The sequence below is a fragment of the Tripterygium wilfordii genome, chromosome 22 (genome assembly GCF_013401445.1).
Source record: "Tripterygium wilfordii isolate XIE 37 chromosome 22, ASM1340144v1, whole genome shotgun sequence".
NCBI lineage: Eukaryota > Viridiplantae > Streptophyta > Magnoliopsida > Celastrales > Celastraceae > Tripterygium > Tripterygium wilfordii.
In genome coordinates, this window is record NC_052253.1 from 4,456,646 (window position 1) to 4,478,606 (window position 21,961).

Genomic DNA, 21,961 nt, shown 5'->3' on the forward strand with positions numbered 1-21,961 from the left:
ATATTGTTGTTAGTGAAAATTCAACTCAGAAATTCCAAATTGCTATGTTTGTGAAAATAAGTATATGCTCGAGCTCAATTGAAATATTTATTTAATGGTAAAGTTCAACTTGATTATACATCTCATGAGTGACTAAATATTATTTCAAGTGAATTAGCAATCAAGTCAACAAATGGGTCTACTTTGAATTTTAAGTGCTATTAGTTTAATTATAAGCTTATTTGGAATACTTAATTTTTTTAAAAGAAATTATTTCTGTTACATAAATAAGAGGCCCACAAGAAAAGCCCATAGAAAGCCAAGCCCAAAGGAAGACCTTGAAGAAAAGCTGTGTAGAGACTAGAGAGACGCTGACGCTCTATGAAGGTCCGAATAATGGCGCTCAATCTCTCATCGGTTTCTCTGAAATCTTCGCGAGCGCTCGCTCCTCTCACCAATCTCTCCACTTTCTCTAATCGACCGAACAATGATGGCAGAAGCATCAATAGCTGTCTTCAATCAATCAGCACAAGCACGAGCTTTAGGAGCATCAGTAGCTCCAGAGGATACAGACCCATCTCGGTCCGAGCCATGTCTTCCTCGTCGTTTGGGTCACGGCTTGAAGATAGTGTGAAGAAGACAATTGCCGACAACCCAGTCGTTGTTTACTCCAAAACTTGGTGCTCGTGAGTTTTCTAGTCTCAGTGATCTAAACTGGCTGTTAATTCTCTCTCTATATATGTTTTTGAAATTTGGGTGTTTTGATTTTCGTATTGTAAGGTATTCTTCTGAGGTGAAGTCGTTGTTCAAAAAACTTGGTGTCGAAGCACTGGTTGTAGAATTGGACGAACTGGGTACGTCTTCTTCCTCTCTCAATTCCATAGCTACCTTTTTTTAAAATCTTGTACTTGTAATTGTTAATGCTTGTCTGTGTGCATGACTTCCTAAAAGCCATTGCTTGCCTCATCGTGGGATTGTATCTCAATTTGGGGTCATTGTATTTGCCAAGGACCAAACTTTTTTTGGATTGCTTTTAACCTTTTTATTATTTTCTTTGGGAAAAAGAAAAGAACGGTAATGGGCCAAATTGCTCATGGAAGCAAGGAATTCAATTGATGTGCTGGATTTTGAGTTTTTTTAAGAACGATATAACATTTCAGTTCAAGAAACTAGAACTGGTATGGGTTACCGTGAGAGTACAGCTACACTGTATCTTGGAGAATAAGTCATGAAATTTGCCTCTCTTTTTTTCTGTTTGATGAATAAACAAGATTTCTTTTATGAAAAATAAAAAAGAAGACCAAAAAGGTGGCGTTTCTTACAACTTGGGTGATAAACTAGAGTTTACCCTACCAGGTTAAACAATAAAGGAGCAAGAGACTATATTGAGGACTAGGAAGTAAAGCTTCAATAACTTTGAGCAAGGTATAGAAAGAAAACCATAAATCACAAGCCAACTCAGGGATCAATTCATGAAATTTTTCCAAATTTTCCCCCTCATTTTTACAATCTTTGATTTTTTAAGACATGTTAAAGAGAATTTTCTCTTTCAGGTCCCCAGGGGCCCCAGTTACAGAAGATACTTGAGAGGCTTACCGGTCAACATACTGTTCCAAATGTTTTTATTGGTAAGTAGTGATTTTTTAATTCTGACCCTGTATGTATATGTTACGTCGTTACCTTACTCGTTAAATGAAATTCAAGGCTACCTTTGGTGTATTATTCACCAGACTGATAGTTTTCCCTTACACTGTCTCCATATGGAGAGTATTCCAGTATGCTGGATCGATCGAGGAACCCTATGAATTATGGGAAATATATGTTTCAGCAAGGACCAAAAGTGTTGCTTGCTCACTGTTTGTTCTCTAGGAAAAGGACATGCATTTTTATCTTTAATGGTCTTCGTTGGATGTAATTCAATTTTGAAAAAGAAAATCCTTTATGCTGTGTACTGTTAGGATGCCGAGTTGCAGTTTTGATAATGCATTGCTTTTGAGCAAGCAGTACATGATTATCTCTGTTTGGCAGAAAGCTTGTCAGCTAAGATTAGGAATAGAAAGTGATATGTAGATGAGACGGAGAGCTAATAGTTAGAAATGAATGATTGTCGGTTCTCGAAAAAAAATTTTTGATAAGTCAATTTTTTAAATTATTATTATTAGCATGTGAGGGGACTTGAGATTCAAGTGCTAAGGAGTAGGCTGCCGCCTTGGCAAAGAGCCCTTTGTTGTTGTGGAGGAAGATTTAGCTATAAATTTGGTGGAAGGGAACTTAGACTTGGTATTAAATGATGTCCACGTTTAAGATCATCTGTTTTGGTTACTGATTTTACAGATGATTCACTTTACCTTACAACATCTTTTAAATGGGATAAGCGTTTCTTAAACATATCTTGGATTCATGTTGTCGAAGTAAGATTCTTTTTTCCCACGAGCTGTTAGTTATATCATGTCAGATTATTTTACAGGAACTAAATAGTATATCATGTTTGTATAGGAAACTGAACAAATTGACGTATTCTATCTATATCTAGTTGAATGACAAAAGTGGAGATTCTGTTGTTCTGTAGTCATTTTTTTTAACTTATTTTTATGTGTTTTACTCTATTAGCCTATCCTTTAGGACAGACCCTCTGTCCATTTCCTTTTATATTTAGTCATTAGAAATGCTCATTTTGTTCTGTTCCATGATCAGGGGGCAAACACATCGGCGGTTGTACAGGTATAATTCATTTCAGGTTTCCCATTTTTCACTGATCTTGGCTAAATCTTAAATTTTCATTATTTTATTATTTTTGTTGTATGCAAGTAGCCAAGTATTACTATATGAACCCATATCCTATAGATATATATTACTTATTCTGGCGATGCAACTCATCTGTAGCTTTCTTATTATTCTATGGATCTTTTGTCGGCAATCTACGTCCAATAGTCGCTAAAGACCAAGAAACTTTTTCCTGTCTTGGTGCCGGTGTTTTTTTTTTTCCCCCCTGAGTCTGTATTACTCATCAAAAAATTTAAACGTAAAGTGTCCTCTTTGATATTGACATTCTGAAACTTAATCAAAAAAATTTGACTTGGATTTATTTTCTACACCACGAATAATGAATTGACCCTAAACATGTTAATTGTTGGAAGTCTTTAGTGGACAAAACCACGCATATTGATTCTGATAGTAAATTAGTAATGTTTATTCCTGACATGCACAAAGTCTGCAATATGAAATGGAATGGAAAATCTGATCAAAGAGATTTTGATGCAGATACCATGAAGCTCCATCAGAAAGGAGAACTTGAATGTTTGGTTTCTGAAGCTAACCCCCAAAGTAGCTGATCTTTTTGGAAGAGGCAGCTGGTAAGGGTCTCATTCTCTTGCTGATGTTGGTTTCTTGAGAACACGACATTGAAAACGAGTGAAATTTGATCTTGTCGTCATTAATTTCCATCTAAATTTATTTTCCCTCTAACAATGTACATTACAATTTTGAGAAATTAATTTTATTCTCACTTGTGAACCTTGTTCTGGTTTATTTGCAATGGGAGCTTAAATTTTGCCCACAAGTAGTGTGTGAAAAGAGTCACTTGGATGTAGTTGCAGCTATTATAGGGTGTCTTTTCTTCCAGGTTCCTCTGAATTCTAGCTAACTTTCTGTCTTAGCAGCACTAAATGTTGAATAGCTCTCCTCCAAATCAACATGCCCCAGCCTGATCCAGCCTTTCTAGATTTTGCCAGATGAGAAATGTGAATATGGGTTTGGTAAATAGGGGTTAAAAATGGGCCCACACTTGCCATACGGCTCATGTCTGCAACCTCCAAGTATCATCAGGAGGTTGAGACTAGAGACAACTCAATCAGGTGCAACTCTTAAACCTCAGTCAATACTCTCTTTGCATGCAAAATGACGATCTATTTACTGTCAAGCCATGGACCATTGTCCAGCTGAAATGGATCTACGGATTTGAACAAGAATGGTGCAGTAGAACTTGCAGTCTTTTATGGTCCCTTACAAACAATCCAAGTATCCGGGATTTACATAAAAAACCGGCACATGTAAATGAGGAAAGTTGTAAGATGTAATAAAAAGTTGGATCACAAGAAGATAGCCAATTATAGAAAAAAGAATTTCATTACTATGGATACTTCACACGTATGTCACTTGTACAATAAAAAATAGGCAGAGAGGAATGGCTCAACCACCACATTACAATCAAACGCCATGAAAGTCCACTGAACCCCCAAAACAAAAGCTGGGCCCGATTATGGCCCAAGAACAAAACATACCCAAAACAAATTGCCAAAGAAATAGGGACCTCATGCTTAACCAAACTATATATATATATATCCCTGCCCCCTTTTTACCTACAACGAATTTTACAACCTTTCATGCATATTGTATGTAAAAGAAATTAAAGAATTATATCACAACAGGGGCATGGGACTAAAAGAAGGAAAAAAAATCTATACGTAATTGAACAAAACGGGGCGAGTGGGGAATTGATATACAATGGATAGTGCAGAAAGTTGAGCAGCATGTCTCCCAAAAAAAATGAGGAGCACACACAAGCTCTCTTAGCCTCACTCATGCAAAAATCGGAAGGCCGGATTCTCAAGAAGTTCCTCTGCTGGTTTGACATCCAAGAAATCCTTCTCTTGTAGTGTATTAGAAAGGTCATCGACCGTGAAGGGAATACTACATTGGAAATGTATTAGTATAAGCATATGGACATTTCCTCAAATAGCTAGATTTAAAACAATGAAGTTCACAAGGTTCATTGCCATTTGAAAGCATGAATCATAATTATTTATGCTCATCTATTAGATGTTTCATAGTTCCAGATAACAAATACGGAAAAACTCACCCCGAATTGTCATCCAACAAAAAGGAATTGCTGGCTGCGTTGTTGGAGTCCTCTGTCATAAGGATCCTCATGCTGGACATTACCTGTAGCAAGAACATCACAAAAATATCAGGGAGATCATATTCTCACCACAGGAATAAATCTCTACCACTACAAATCAGAAACATTTTTCCATAACTCGACTTACATCTGGGGACACACTTCGAGTGTTGTAGTTGTCATCCCAGTATAGTGTACATATTCTGTACAGCTGCTGAACACTCAGAATCTGAAATAAAAAAGAGCATTATTATGACAGCAAATAGAGAGAATGCATCTCTGCTTATGTTTCTTTGGGTTTCTGTACGAGTGAACGTAGATTTTCCTTCTTGTCCGAATGCAGGAGGGAATCTAAATTTTCAGCCCAATGTAAAGGAAAGTATTGCGCAGGTTTGATGATTGGAATAAACCATGGGGCACAAAACTGCCCAACTTTCCCAAAAAGGAGACTGAAACTTTGGGTGGGCACTTGCAAAAGTTCAAGCAGATGAGCCCTGTTGCACATCTATAATATCTATTGCATAAATAGCAATCCATTGTATGCTTGATGATCATTTCTCTGGTTAGGCCCACCATGCTCTTTTCGGGCATGCACAAGCACAGAAACACATGGGCGAGCATGCACATACAAGCGCAATCTGAGAGAGAGAGAGAGAGAGACTTACAGGGCATAGGTCGTTAGTGATTTCATCATAGGAAATTCTGTATTTCTGGTGTATTACCTGTAACATAATGGACAAAAAAAATCTCAAGACCCAATAAAATTATAAATTCGGACAAAATAACTTGTATTCAGGCACCAGAAAGAACACAGAATGTTATGCCACTAAAGAATATAATATCACTTGAATAAACTACATATAGTATTGGTTAGTTATCTAACACAAGGAAAAAAAAATTAGCATGTTCCTTCGTTTTGCACGATTAATCAATTGCCAGCAAAAGACCGCATTAGGAAGGAAAAAAGAGAGTATAGGTTAGTTATTTAACACAAGGAAAAAAAAATTTAGAACATTCCTTCTTTTTGCACGATTAATCAATTGCCAGCAAAAGACCGCATTAGGAAAAGAGACAGTAAGCTTGACATCACAATAATTTATGTCACAAAATGTTAAACATGATGCATGAAAACTTTGAATTACTTCAGAACAGTTGCAAAAGGAATTCCATTAAAAAAAAGAATAGTTACTGAATTAAACCAGATAAACATACCAAGAATCCAACAGCCTGTCTTATGTGCTTAAGTTCATCCCAAGATGAGCCTGCATACTGCAATTCAAGGTGCCCAAACGTATGAGACACAAGAAACTAAGCGGCCAAAGGTTTTTATGTAGGGAAGCATAAATAATGAGGGCAAAAATTACGTATCAAATTAGTGCGTGAGGGAAACTACCACTAGTCTTGGCAAAAGAATTACCTCCTCTTTAGCTTGGCAGCACCATAGCTCTAACTCTGCTAACCCAGATTTCACATATTCCCCGTTGCTAAATGTACAACACTCACGACGCAAAAGAAGACTAGAAATTCCACAAATCACCTTGTTAAAATTTTCAGCATAAAACAACAATTTTGCCAGAGTGAAACAACTAATTTACCTATTGAATAGTTGTACATTAATGTAGGAAAAGGTTTGAGTATAGATCTTCTGGATAAGAATTGAAGGCACCTGAAACCCCACAATTGTAAGAATCTATGTACAATACAATTTTATAAACTACAGCATCATTTAAACTTTTTCAACCAACGGAAATGAGAAATGAGAAATAAGGTTCCTTACAAAATTTCCTTTCAATGTACAAAGGAGGGTGTTAAGGGTATCAATGATGTTCTGCCAGTTATTCAATGGGGAATCTTTGCCAAAGGACCGTCCAGATCTTAGGACACTGCCTTTAGATGTTCTCGCTGCCTACATTTTATCATTAAATTTAACAAGACAAGACTTAGTTAGAGGTTTAAGTTGGAAAGCATAATAGCTGACTGGATGGAACAAGCCACTTCCAATGAGCTGAACAGAAGTGCAATATACCTGTATACACAAGGAAATCAAAGATGCCAATTCCTTTTTCAAGTTGTCTCGAATAATTCCATAAATTTTCTCCACATATGCTGCAAGCTGCTGCTTGAAAAGCAAAGCAGGGTATTTAGCCTCCACTTGGCGTACTACTGCAAGGGCAGTAGCTGCTGCTAAGTTTGAAGATGAAGGTGAAGATCGGAAACCCTAGAATTGACCAAGAATAATAGAATTAGATGTTAATATAACTTCACTCAACGAAATAATGAACTTAAAAACGAAACAGGAGACAGAAAATTCAATACCATGGCCATCCTCCCAAAAAGGGATGTAGCAGGTGGTGGTTTTTGGTGTGTGCTTGGACCTGCTGTCTTAAGACTTCGTTGGAGCAAAAACAATAATGCTGATGTATTGGATAACCAATAAGCCATATGGTCATTGTCATCTTCATTCTGCATCAAGAAAAAAGCCATCACATGACAATGATAAAATTGAAACAAAATGTGCAGGCTTAGAAAAAGCTAATTAACACACGAGAAGAAATGGTTTACTGAAGGCAAACAGGCAAGAGGTACATATAGAAGCACTACAAGACCTTCAGATGGTATTCAACAGTAAATAAAGCTATAAACACAAAAAATACATGTACGCAGAAGTTAACGTGGGCCAAAATACACACTCACTGACTCACACCATGGCTAGAACTTATGAAAACTCATACAGTGGGGTAAGTCGCAATGAACTCTGAGTTAGTAAAAAAGAAAAGCGCAGCATACTAATGATGTAAAAATTAGTTCAAACTATCAAAGGTAGTCCGTTCTGACCTGTTTACACAAGCCAAATAAAAGTAGAGCCAAATATTCTGCCTATTTTCCAACGATTCTTGTACAATTTAAGTATTAAAGAAGTATATACAATTGACTCTTTCCCACAGGTAGTGGTCTAACTAACTACCTCAATTGCAGAACCAATCATCTGAATAAGACGATCAAACACGCTAGTCCTCTCAGCTTCAAACAATTTCCACTTGAGAAGACATCTGTATATGGTAAATGCTGCAATAGGCTTTCCCTGGCTGTACCCAATGTTCTTCGATACACAATTGATAAGGGCATCAATACTCTCCTGTAAAAGTATAGAACACAAAATTACATATTACTAAACCCAGACCTGATAAACAAAAGAAGAAAAACAGGAAAAAAAGTAGATCCCAATTTGTAAGAAGTAAGAACATACATGTTGACGCTCAATATTGGATCTCATTAGCTTGCTATCAGAGTCTGAGACTAACTTCTTCATTGGTGTTGCCCTTTGTGGCTCCTGCAGAAAGAGCTTATCAATGACCAGAAGATTGAAAGTAGAGCATATCATTAATTGATCAAAAGAAACAAATATTTTTATATTAAAGAACAAAGTAAATTACAAGTGTATTGTTGTCTTCATTAAAAATGTGACCATTCTCCGTGCTCTGCAAAAAAGTAATATTAATGAGGGAAAAACAAAGAGGGTGATGGCAGGATCATTAAAAACTTATCACCTTATCTTCACCTTAGTCATTGGAGTTGAGGGATACTCGACAATCTTTTTAACAGGTGTATTCAACAAAGTTTGTTGCCGAAGAATTTGGTTCTCAGATTCCATGTCAGAAACCTTTTCTTCCAACCTGGATAATGATCAAAAAAAGCAAACATTACCACAATTGAGTAAAAGCAAACATATTAAACGTTAAACAGATTATCCCAATAATGTTTCAAATCCATCTTAAAAAACAACCTATGCATAGCAGTCTTCAACTGAACTATCTTGGATTCTGCCTCCAACGCTTGTTTCAACCTTTCTTCACTGATTTTGCTAGTCTCTTCAAACTTTTTCTCTGTTTCATCAATTTTATTTTCCAACGAACTCACTAACGTCTGCAGTTTACAATGGAAGAAAGAAAAAATCTATAAGAAAACACACTAACAGGATTGCTCTTAAGATGAGTTCTGCCAATTTCGAATGACAATATCCCTGAGCAAAATTTAGATAATTGACAATCAGCCTCCTTACCTTGAGTTTTTCATTTTCACTTGTAAGCTTCTCCACCAATTCATTGTCAGCAACTCGAACCTCCTGAATAACCGGAGTTTTCTCAGCAGTTCTTTTGGCATCCTCACGTTCTTTCATGAGCATTGATTTAGTTTCTTTGAATTCAAGCTGCATCTCGTGCAACGCAGACTGCAATTTTGCATTTTCTTGGGTTTTAGCCTCCTCCAGATCAGCCTACAGAAAAACAGGAACAGACACATCAGCAAAAACAAAAATAGAGGAAGTGACAATGTACACGAAACTTCACCAAAAAAAGATATAGCGTGCATGTGGTTGAAGGTATTCAGGAAGCTGGGTGCTGTTCGCAGTTTTTTTTGCCCATTTTCTGAAAAAATTCTCCTCAATAAAGGCTGCTTAGAGTGTGTACTCATCGGAGTAACGTACAAAGGCACCAAACATTTGTATATAATACCAACCAATTAAATTTCAAGGACAGCTCCATAAACAAGAAATTCCAAGTTCAAATTTTCTGAAAGTCCATGGCAAAAGGGCAGCTAAGGAATATACCATTAGAATAATCGAGGTAACAAGAAAAGGTTGTCCAGTCACAAAAAAATTATTTTCAACTTTCTGAAACTTGCTTATACCAACCACACTTTCCAATCATCCCATAAAGTTGCATGGCATACATTTTAACCCAGCAGTTGAATAACAAACACCTTCTAGCACTTCAGAAATTTATACTGTGGTCAAGAATGAAAAGTTGTCCTGATATTAATGGTCTAACCTATTGGAAATGGTGACAATAGTTTCTGAAATTAGGACTATATTTGCATAGAGGTGCCAGCATCAAAAAGTCCTACCAAAATAAGTTGCTCAATTAACAAGTACTAACACCCTCCACATTCTTCCCAAACAAATGATTGTTTGATGGACAAGTTCAACAAACAAAAACTTTTTAACGATTGCGAAGAACAATTAAATAAAGGCTATGGATCAGACATCAGAGAGAACTGTCCGATTCTCAGTTCAGATAAAAATCACATCATCCACCAAAGAAAGTAGTTTATTAAATATTTACCCTCATGCGCTTCTCCAGCTGTAATCTCCATGTCAATTCTTCAACTTGCTTTTCCAATTTATTTTTGGCAGCTTGAAGGGCTCCTGTTTCCCTAGCAGCCTGAAAATTGAGATGGTTGGAGAGGAAAAGAGTTAAAAGACCCTCTTATTTTTGCAGGAAGCAACAATTGAAAAAGATTAACTGCTTTAAAAGGACTACATCATCATCAAAGCTTTTATCCCAAAAGTTTGGGATCACCTTTAAAAGGACTACATGATTCCCAAAAAAAAATCAAAATTTCAGAACATGCATAAAGTTGATAATACGAAAATATATTTATCCCAGGGCTCCAAGAACTATAACACCCATATAACATCAACTTTGTTTTTAACGGAATATATGATCAACTTCATTATTAAAATATATCTCCTGTGGATGCAACTGAACGTCCAACAAAAGAAAGAATTGCAAATGCAAGTTTTGTCCCACAACACTAAAATATAAATAAGCTGAAAGAAAAAGAAAAATAACATATAAACAGAAAGGCAGTCATTCAACTTGCCAACCGGTGAGGCTCACAGTCACAGAGAGCGCACACACACACACAGAGACACAGAGAGAGAGGTCACCATCTTGAGTTTTCGCAACTCTTTACGAGCAACTACTCCCCTCCATGCACATTGAGTTGCAATTGCGGCTTTCATCAACTTCAAATAATGTAACCGAGCTAAGTACTTGCGACATTGACTCTGCACCATGACATCCAGCATCATAAATTTATTGTGATTACATCCATGATAAAGAAAATGCCTCAAATTAAAAAATTAAGCAAACAGAAAAGGTTGGAAGACATAATACATGTTAAAAAAACGCTCCCCAGATATGGAGGCATAAGTGTTACAATGCCATTTCAAAAGGGTTTCTGCATTACGAACTACGAAGGTACAAAAGCAGACGACAAACAATTTCACTCATGCAGATAGTTTTACCTGAATCATAATAGCTGCTTTAGTCTGCCTTCTGAAACGTATTTCATTGCGAGCAGCCATTCCACGCATACATGTTTGAATCGAAACAGCAGAGGACCAACATTCTTTATAAGCTTTCCTGGACAGATACATGCGCAGAGTCCTCTGGATCCTGAGACAGGCAACTTCCCTTCGCATGCCCTCATAAATTTTCCTAGCAAGTTGTCCTACAATAAGAACAGCCACACTCAAATTTGATGTGTAATGGCCACAGTAACTACGACTTGTATGGTAAATTTGTTTGGTCTAGATGCACAAAGATGCCTATAACAGATAGATTACCTCGACATACAGCTTGCATTTGTACTGCTGATATACGGAGTTTGATAAAACTTCTACGTGACAAGTAAGAGCGAACTTTCCTCTGAATAATCCTCGCTGATCTTCCTAAGACCTCACTTCTGCGGGTATCTAGTTCTGCCATCTGACCAGCCCTGAGAAAAACCTTTGTTTTGCCGATCTGCAAAACCAATATGATCAGTAAGATTAGTTACCCAAACCAGAAAAAAGACGTAGGAGCTGAGGGAATGTCAGAATTCATGATAGCTAAAGGAATGACAGGCGAACATGTGGCACAGTGATAGTCTGGTAGAGTTGCATGGGTGCAACCTATGGGTCATAGGTTCAATTCCTGGAAACAGTTGCTCCACATATTATGTGGGTATAAGATCTGCATACATTATGCATGCCCCCGAGGCCCACTGGCCCACTGCAACAGCCTAGTGCATGGAAGTTCTAAAAAAAATAGATGTCCATCACAACCCATCACTGATCAAATCTCTGGAAAGAATTTTAGGAGCTAAATTTTGCCTCCTAAACCCCAAAGCCAATAAACAATAATAACAAATAAAGAATGACTCCATGAAACAAATCAATAGTGTTTAGGCTTTTAATAGAAGCAACCAAACCTAATGTTTCTTAGGCAGTAAAAACAACTAGATTGATAGATGAGCTTGTCGTTAAAGCTCGTTAGGTTTCTGATACTTTATAGAAGTCGAGACTCGAGAGTTATACTTGTTTATTCTTTCTGAACTTTTTCTTGTTGTCAGAAATATTGGGTTCGCCACATTCTGAAAATATTAAATTTGTTTATGGATATTTATTATCAGAATACTATTTTGGGACCATGATGTGAACTGCTGCATCACATATCTGTCGTCCTGTTATAAATATGGGAGAATTTGTATCGCCATTGCCCATTACTTGGTGACAGGTGAAACTTGCATATCCCAGGACTGAGTCACCAGTATTATGTAGTTAACGTGTCCTCAACAGTGTAGTTGGAGTGGGGGTGTGGCAGTTATGCAAGCTAGTAGTAGAAACCCACATAGAAAAACTACACAATTGCCACTAAGAAATTTTGTGCACAGGAATAATCAACACTTTCCCAGGATTTCTAGTGACAAAGTAATCCCATGAACCCAAAATTGCATTGTATCATCATACGCAAGAGACAATGAGGTTGATGGGTGAGAAGACCCACCTTTGTAATATGAAAAGATGCATGGTGGTCCTACGTTACTCGAGTGGTAGAATCACAATCTTATTTTCTCATTTTACCTTCTTTGAAGCATATAGCTCACTTTTTTAGTAGAACAGAATGACCGGAAAAGGCCAGTACACACGCAGAACTTTGCAAAGAAACAGTTGAACTGCTTCAAGCAGAATTTTTTTTAAGAAAAGAAAAGTACTAAGGTTACATCCAATCTGATTATCAACCGAGCCATTATTACTATCAGGCATATGAAAATTTTTGTTTACAGCATCCTTAAGCCACCATAAAAAGAAAAATTATATACGAGGGTATGTATGATGAACTTAGTTTCTCACTTCCCTCTATGGTTCGACAGAAAAACAAATTTACTGTTTGCAAAACTGAGTAAAAGAGAACCAAATCTCAACAGAATCATATTCCGAGAAGAAAGTTTGGTCACCAATAATTACCTGATAGCCTTCAAGTCCAACTTTTCCCAGGAGCCTCTTACAAGCAGTGACCTCATCGGAACTAATTGAATGTCATATCAGTCAGCAATTCTGACAGTTTCACAAAAAACCTTATAGCTGAGCTAAAAAAGAATCAAATTACCTCCCATCCAAAACTTCAGGTGCAAGGAGGCCAAACCGGTCTACAAATTCATCAAATGGCTTTCTGGTAGGAAATCCAGCACAACTAATCCTAATGGCCTCCATGACTCCCTAAATAGAAACAGACGATGCAAAGAATGGTTAATCATAGGAGTTTCTAGAAACACCAAAGAGTATTTGGCAGCAATATGTATGGACATTGCGTATCTCACCCCACATCGTAGTTGCTGTAGAACATTTTTTTTCTCAAATATTGCTGGCTTCAGAAGATTATTGGGCTTTACGCAACGAATGTAATGCGGCTCTGTAGCATTGAGAGTTTCAAGCAATGCTTGCAATTGTTGCTGTATAAATTACAATATAGGAAACCATAAGCCAAAGGAGCAGATGAGAGACAGTAGATTGGCTAACATGAACATTTAAACAGTCATACCTTAAATCGAGAACCTATTGAAGAGAACTTCGATGATTTAGAGGATTCCTCAGCCAAAGGTGGAAACAAACCCGCCACAAATGAGCATTTGGAAGCACCCAAGAGTGCCTGATGTTCAGCAACAACATAGTCCTTGTTCTTGTCTAGGAAATGTTCAGTTTGATAAGTGACCTGAAGACATCACATTTTCCACGAATTATTGAAAAAATTTAAAAATCTTTGCTTCTTTACCAAAATACTTTTAAATGCAATGGCGTATGCATTATAAAACAGAGAAGAATACTCACATCACCAGCATAATGGCAAATTGTGAAGTCACTACGAGCTAATTTTGGTTTGCTGAAGCGCTTATGGTTTTTAAGTGTCTGGTATAGTTTTTGAGCAAATGTCTCATGTGTCGATCTCGGAAACATGCTACAAAACCACATACGCAAGAAATCAAAACACTGAAACGTCAAATCAACTTATAATAATAATAATAATAACAACTGGAACATTTGCAAATCATTGATAACCATTGCAAATAAATTTGAATAAAACATAGTCAGCAGTATTGTTCCCATGCTAGGGCTTACCAGGCTTCATCAAGAAGAGCAATGATGCCCCCAGGTTTCTGAAAACATAAACAGAACATACATAAATCAACAAGGAGGCACATAAATATTTTTAAACACCAGAAATAAATGGCGATAATGGCATCATTAATTCTCAATGCAATGTAAAAGGATGGCATCAAAGATTCAGTAAGTTGATAAATGTATAAAGGCAAAACATAAACAACTATATACAAGACTCATCATCATCATCGTCTTTATCCCAATAAACTGGAGTCGGCCACATGAATCCAAAATCAATTTGAACCCAAGCAATGGTGTCTTCTTCGCCATTCATTCCAAATGGATTTATATGCTGTTAATGCCACGAATAAATTATTTTCCTTTCCAAGTTTGTCAATATTTGAACCTAAATCAAACACCTACAACACATTATTTCCTTTTCGAGAAACTTTTTTTTCCAATGCAAACGAGTAACATAATACGTCTACATGCCAGCTAGAAGTAACAAACAAGTGAGTAAAACCAAACACACCAACTAACAATATAACCCTCTACAATATCCGTGTGGGTTAGAAGCCTTTTTATTCATAGGATTACTTTTCCATCATCATCATCATCGAAGCCTCACCCCATACAATTAGGGGTTGGTTACATTAATGCATAAGAGAAATTAGTTAGAATAAACCACATGGACTCTCCTTCGACGTTCATTCCAATCTGAAGCTCTATTCTTCACTAATTCTGAAAATCCCATGTCCTTTTTCTTTTCCGTCAGGAATTAAACTTTAATTCTCTATATAGGATAGCCTTGTAATAGGATAAAATACATTATTCTTATAAACAAAGTTTCATTGAAAGAGTTGTTTACTTCTGGCAGTGAGACTCCATTCGCTTCCTTTATAGGAGAAATTCCTTGAAGGAATCACTAAGACCTATAAAGCATGGATACGGCAGAGATGGTGGAGTATCTGTGTCCGATACGTATCGGATACAGATACGTTGAGATACGTCATAAATACGTCTCAAATACGTATTTAATAAATCACAACGTTTTTTTAATTTTTTAAAATTGCGATACGTATCCGGATACGTGATTGACACGTACCAGATACGTATTGGACATGCTGCGACATCGTTTTGCCCTAGGGTTTATAGGATATTTGTTTTTCTTAAGACTTAAAACAATTAGACGACAAGCTTTCATCATCTTTTACACTCTTCTCGTCTTCGACATCGATGAAAAACTACAACAGTCGACACAGATCATCGACGAAGACCAAACCACTACTGTCGACAGAGATCGACGACCAAAGAGAGACAGAAATCAACGACAAAGGTTGTTGTTCTTAACCAGGTTATGGGTCTCTGTAGCTCTGGCTTCTGCCAATCCATAATGGCTTTGTCGCTTGTTTCACTTTTCCATTTTGTCTTCTCTGCATCAAGAGCAGAGACACAGAGAACCTTCAAAGCAGGCAAAAAACTGAAAAACATTGAAAAAAGGGTTTTGCTAATGCCTTTGTTGCAGCTGCTATATAACTCTGCCACCTGTTGTTATAGGTGATAATTCACCATTTTCTAAAAGCATTATTGTGTGTGTCTAACACGTGTACTCCTACAGGACTATCTTATTGAAATGAAACATAGTGTATATATATATATATATAAAATTAGTTACGTGTCCCCAAAGTATCCGTATCCTACTTTTTTGAAAAATCACGTATCCACGTATCCGTATCGTGTCGTATCCGTGTCGCATGTCCGTATCCGTGCTACATAGACTAAGACACTTAAAATAATTGCTTCTACCCGAGACCTAGTAAGATGCATTTTAAAGCCGTGAGCCCTGAAACTCTGAAAGGCCCTGGAAGGTCCTAAAAGGCCTTGGAAACCCTGTGATGGGTTGGGCTTGGGAAAGCGAACAGTATCCTACAAGGATAGTCAAGTGTGGACTAGGGGAATCTTCTGTTAATGTTATTACTGAGAGTATTTCTACTACCTTAAAGCTTTGGTGCTCCTGCAACAACCTTCTTGAGGCTATTTGTATTGCCTCCCATTGTTGTTTCCTAACAGGTATTACATCCTTCAGCTCGAAGTTAACATTGATATTGCGATTAAAATGGTTTTTAGTATAATACTTGGAGCAGAATCAAAGTACAGGAAATAATCATCCACAGCCATGAAGATTAAGCTTGTAAGATCTATATCACATGCAAAAGATGTTACAACTGGTTAAACAAATAAAGAAAATCAAAGGCAAAGCTGCATGTGAAGGTAGAGACCACAAACCTTTTCGATCATATCTAAAATGTCTTGATTATCAACGAACTCAATGTAGCTCCAATCAATTTCTTCTTTGGTATATTCTTCTTGCTCCATTTTGAAAACATGCTGTCCAACCAAATATCATGCATCAGGAGATGTGCAATAAATTAGATTGAGGATACGTCAAGCATGCTTAAGATATGGCAGTGCCTTTCCTTAGCCAACCTGATTGAAATGCTGCTGAAGTTTCTCATTTGTCAAATTGATGCAGAATTGCTCAAAGCTGCAAGATCATCAAGAATTAAAAATCAGATGAAACAATTAAAATGCCAAGTGCCAAATAATAATCCGATTTCACAATTGATTCAAGAGTATGAACTCATGCGTAATTGATTTGCAGAAAGTAGAGCCAGGTTTAGCAGCTTCTCTACTGGTTTGAGTTCTGTTATGTTCCAGACTGTTACACAAAAGGGGGAGACTGACTAATTAATACACTAACCCTCATTGTAGTCTACTACCACGGCCAACAGTCCCCCTGCGTCTCCCCCCTTCCCCCTTTTCCCATAAAATATTGAGTTAGGGCACCTTAAGTGCTGACAGGAGGCTTTGGATCATAAAGATACTAACACTAGAACTGCAAAATAGTAACATTGAAGCCATTTTCCGTACTTTTCTTTCTCATGTATTCCACGACTTGGCCTGTGAATTCATTTCTTTTTCTCATCATCATGACTTGGCCTGTGAATCCATTTCTTTCTCTACATGCTAAAATTTTAATTCCTTGTATAATCATGATGTCACAAGGCCAGCATCAAAATGCCTTTTGAAACCTTGAGATGATCAATTATGAAAACAAAAGGCATACCGGCTAAGCACCTGTTTGTCTTGAAACTCTCAAAGCCATAAATATCCAGCACGCCTATTAACGACTTTGAATCAGGGTCTTGACCAATGGAACTATTAATCTTATCCACGAGCCTGTAGAAACCAGAGGGCAAATCACAATGCAATGTTATTAATTGAAGTATCACCATTCCAATTTAATAAAGAGCCAGTAACAAGGTCTAACATATCTTTAGATAAAATGCGGGGAGGCTTACCAATCAAACAATCTAGAGTACACAATTTTAGCCAAAGCATCTCTGCTGAGAGCTGCAGAATCCGGATCCAGCATCTTTGTAATTTTCTCATCACGTGTCACAATTACACGTTTGCATAGAGAATCTTCCAGTGCCTTTGGATCACACCTAGATAAAAGTTACAACTCATTAATATTTTTCTTTGCTTGAGAGCAAATATAAAAGGTACTTTGGAGAAGTGTCTATCAGTGTGAATACTGGTCATAGATATTGTTCATTTACATTAATATCTCAGCAGCAGTTCTCAGATGGAACCAAGATTTTTCATCTTTAGGAATGGACGAGTCAATTTCCTTCCCTTTTGCAAATTCAATATTTCCAAGATGAAGGATAGCGGCGACGACTCGAAATATGGCATCCTGATAAGAGGAAAGAAAAGGAACATGAAATTTTAAATGGAACTTAATGAGTTCATTTCCACCTTAGACAACTCCCTAAAAGAATACCTGTTCGTCAGAATTTATTCCAACAACTTCCATTGCCCTCCTTGTTGCAATGTATTCCTTGGACTCGTCAACCCCATCTAACTCATAGCAATTTGATTGATTCAAATAGTGAAATGTTCTAGGGTTTCCCAACTTGTACCTCTGAACATCCTGCCGATAAAAACAAAAGGGAGAAATTCTTTTAAATGTGATGAAACAATCAGTTGATAATTCGTATGCAATCATCAGTGTCAGAATGGCAAAAGGAAAAGGCTCACATAAATATAATTATCCAAGTTTTGATGAATTGATGACATTCATTGAACAATCTAAGGTTTTGATGAATTGACAGCAATCAATGAAACAATCAAAGATTTATTACCTCAGCCGGTGCAGCACAGAGCATGTAGAAACAATGGTAATTTCTCTCAGGATCAGAGACCTGACAAACACGCGACCTTTCTAACAAGTAAGTCCTGATAGCAGCTCCTGAAATTCTTCCCCTCTGGTCAAATTGAATTTCCACGAATTTGCCAAAACGACTGTATAAAATACAAACAAACAAAAAGTATGTCAAGAACATTGCAAAAATATGCATGGAAAAAGTCCTTAATGAGAGATCTTCCCACCTTGAGTTGTTGTTTCTAACAGTCTTTGCATTACCAAAGGCTTCTAGAACGGGATTGGACTGCAGAACAGAGGAAAGACACAAGAGCACATATGCAAGGACCATTTCCAATCACATCTCTGGCATTTAGAAATCTGATTGCAGTACTAGCTTAATTCAGAATATACGTTACCTCCAATACTTTCTGCTCAACGGTCCTTCCCTCAGCAGCAGCTCTTCCTCCCATATAAGCAAGATAACGCATGAGTAATTTTGTGCTTTCCGTTTTACCAGCACCACTTTCACCACTGACTAAGATAGACTGACTTACACCTTCATTGATCATCAGTCTGTATCCATCGCCCAGTTTGTAAACACATAAAGAAATCAAATAAGCTACAGGCTAGAATCGAATAAACAACAACATACCTGTATGCGGCATCTGCAACAGCAAATGGATGAGGACTCAGCTCGCCAAAAGCTGCCCCTTTATATTGTGCCATCATATGACTATCATAAAGATGAGGTAGCTTTATAAAAGGGTTCACCGCTATCAATATATTCCCTGTGTAAGTCTGACATTAAGTGTATTCATGTCATGACATCAAAATGTGGAAAATGAAACACAACAAAGAGAATGTAGCCAACATTGATTAAAATCTAAAACAACCATGCCTCAAGACAAGATCACACTAACTCCCCAAATCGGAATCCAAAAAAAAACAACAACAAACTTACATAGATTTCATTTAAATCATATCTTGCTCTTAGATTCTGTAAGACTCCGGGTTCATGCAAATAAGCCAGTCTCGTCATATCATCCACTCCACAAGGTGGGGCTTCAGGATCTTCTGGATAGACATGAGAAGCCTTAACAACAATCTGCAATTTCCCAAAAACCAGTAAAAGGGCACCTATATTCAGCCATCCCATATCTCTTTTTAATTAGATTTAAAAAGGCAAAGATTTTTTTCTGATTAAAATCAATGCAAATGAAAAAGAAAAGTTAAGAATTTGAATATAACTTGATAAATAAACTCAACCAATAATACATGGCAACAACAAGTAGTAGAAAGCCGTTAAATAATGACTCGAAATGGATGAGCACGGAGATCTCATAACGTTCAGATAATACCCTCACCATCTTTCCTGAAGTGCAGAGGACCTTAATCTCTTCGCCGTTGACTTCCACAACTTCACCATTGATCCAAGCTTCATCAGGATCTTCAATCCAAACACGTGATCCGACAACTAGACTGGTAGCAGCAGCCTGCAAAACCAGGAGTACCAACCTCTCATCATTCCAACTGCATCATTTCTCATTAATTATATCCAAGCATGAGTATTAAGTTGTATGGCAAAAAATGACAATGTGTGACATAGAAGGATGAATTGTCTCCAGTTTTGTCTCAATGAACCGGTAAAAAGTACTTCAATAGCATAAAGGGGGCTTAGTAGCATGAATCAAGTAATCAACAGCAAAAATCATCCGTGACAAATAAGACAAAACATGTAAATTATAAACATCTGAATCCAACTATGATTCTAAAATGTTCAATCCAAAGATCTGAAATTTTATCAGCAGAAAAAAATGTGGATATTGTGAAGCTGGCTAGAATAAGGATTTGTGTTTCCAACCAAGGGACTCCAGTACAACCAAACATGGCAAAAATCGTATTTAAGTGCCAGTTTAAGTTTATACCATAAATGAATGACCACGGCAAACTTTTATTTGATACGAGTAGAGCTGATACTATCTGGAAAGTTATTGCACAATTCCACAAAAATAGATTATGAAAACAAAAGCTGATGGTACCGTAGAATGTGCAACTTTCATTCTTAATTGCTATTATTAAATACTAGGATTGACACCTTAAGTCCAAAATTATCAATCTGAGTTGTCTATAAAAGGCACATTGCTCAACATTGTAAATCAAGGACTTGAAATTATACAAATTATACTAACGGTTAACTCACAATCTGTAGCATGACACTAAAGGAAACAGCGCCAGGAACCAAAGCGCAATGAGATCAAACTAAGATGTGAAGGAACACATAGCGAAAGCAACAACAACTAGCAGTAGCCAAGCCATCAACTTAAACCACAGATCAGTCCACAGACAAACAAAAACAGCCACCGCCACCCAACAACTAATGAAAAAAAAACTCTATGAGATAACAAGAATTGCACCCAATTAACAAAACCCACAAATTAAATGAGCAGCAATAAAATCATCAACAATAAGAAGAAGAAAAAAGGTCCCCATAAATACCATCTTCACTGAGATTGATCGGATCAGACAACTGGGTTGCACCGAGATCTAATTCCAGAGCCTTCAACAACGATCATTCAATCCTTTTTCAACTTATCCTCCTTTCTGGACCAAACCTTCAATTGGTTTCTCCACAATAAAATAATGAAACAATCTTGACAAGAAAAAAAAACAGAGAAGCTTAAACCCTTCAACAAGCTCAATATCCGGAGAAGAGAATAAGCCCCTCTTTCTTCTTCTTCTTCTGCACTGCTGGTCCTTTTCGATGCCTTTGAGTTTCGTCTCTGATTCTTCCCTCCCCCCACCTTAATGGGATTTTGGTCTAAGGAAAGTATAGCAAGCAACGGTAGTAATTAAGGTTTTCTTAACTAAAACGTTTATCAAACGAGTCGTATACCAAAAATACCCTCGTCTTATTCTTGTAATTTCTAATTTCAGCGGCCACCTCAGACGCGGTCGCGTAGGGTCCACCACTTGAAAGCTGTCCGGGTTTTTGCAAAAATCAAAAATCCTAGGCGCTGATCTAGCATTCCCTTAATTACTTTTATGTCATAATTAAATATCTAAAAAGCTCATTTACATAAATTAGTCATTTTTAAAATTCTATTGAACATAATATTTAGTTTTATAAGGTATTTGCTTTAAAAGTAAAATATCATTTTATATTTAATATGTGATTGTTTGTTGTTGTAATTAGTAAAAAGAGAACATGATGGAGACATTAATAAATGAACTTGATCGTTCATGATTTGCTACCAAATGGGTTTAGTTAAAAAGTTCGTTCGAGTTTTCATCAAATTGTTGAACGAATCAAGTTTGATCCTAATTATAAAAATAGTTTTTTTACGAATAATACCCAATAAAAATTATAAGGGAAGTTCAAATTCATGATCTTAACGATATCATATAAATTAGTCTAACCTTGCTTGTATAATGACATATAGGAAAATTAATTAAGTCATTTAAAACTCTAGTTTTGAAAAATTAAAAGCGAAAAGGAAAGGAAAAAAAAACACTTGTTTTTAATGGATTCATATGATAAATTGATAATCCATTTTGGAATATTTTGTATTGGAAAAAAAAATATTCCTAAATAAAAAAAAAAAGTTCTTAGTTTTACCTAAAAAATATGAAATTTAACCATAAATTAACCCGATGAGATAAGTTATAGTTTTAT

The 21,961-nt window shown here is 36.7% G+C and overlaps 2 protein-coding genes across 3 annotated transcripts; one reads left to right on the forward strand and one right to left on the reverse strand.

Annotated features, from left to right (window-relative positions):
- Positions 1-330: 330 nt before the first annotated feature.
- LOC119990350 (monothiol glutaredoxin-S10-like) lies at positions 331-3,538 on the forward strand. The gene is made up of 5 exons (XM_038836216.1): positions 331-665; positions 760-833; positions 1,533-1,607; positions 2,674-2,700; positions 3,241-3,538. Exons 1-5 carry the CDS (start codon positions 361-363, stop codon positions 3,309-3,311), a joined length of 552 nt encoding a protein of 183 aa, XP_038692144.1. The 5' UTR covers positions 331-360; the 3' UTR covers positions 3,312-3,538.
- Positions 3,539-4,085: 547 nt separating this feature from the next.
- Positions 4,086-21,125, reverse strand: LOC119990345 (myosin-6-like). Of its 2 annotated transcripts, XM_038836212.1 has the most exons (39): positions 20,785-21,125; positions 19,653-19,781; positions 19,250-19,393; positions 18,941-19,086; positions 18,705-18,861; positions 18,534-18,592; positions 18,287-18,446; positions 17,926-18,075; positions 17,702-17,838; positions 17,441-17,587; positions 17,217-17,318; positions 16,566-16,623; positions 16,365-16,466; positions 14,097-14,134; positions 13,809-13,935; positions 13,522-13,692; positions 13,301-13,432; positions 13,090-13,199; positions 12,948-13,008; positions 11,286-11,463; positions 10,965-11,170; positions 10,605-10,724; positions 9,997-10,095; positions 8,937-9,149; positions 8,661-8,800; positions 8,436-8,550; positions 8,311-8,355; positions 8,124-8,207; positions 7,842-8,012; positions 7,193-7,339; positions 6,903-7,094; positions 6,654-6,782; positions 6,472-6,542; positions 6,294-6,393; positions 6,089-6,145; positions 5,542-5,598; positions 5,025-5,105; positions 4,838-4,920; positions 4,086-4,668 (listed from the first exon to the last, which is right to left on the reverse strand). In XM_038836212.1, exons 1-39 carry the CDS (start codon positions 20,785-20,787, stop codon positions 4,554-4,556), a joined length of 4,536 nt encoding a protein of 1,511 aa, XP_038692140.1. In that variant the 5' UTR covers positions 20,788-21,125; the 3' UTR covers positions 4,086-4,553. The 2 variants fall into 2 exon arrangements, with proteins under 2 accessions (XP_038692140.1, XP_038692141.1); XM_038836213.1 differs by lacking the exons at positions 19,653-19,781; positions 20,785-21,125 and having other exon boundaries at positions 18,941-19,076; positions 19,250-19,375.
- Positions 21,126-21,961: the final 836 nt, after the last annotated feature.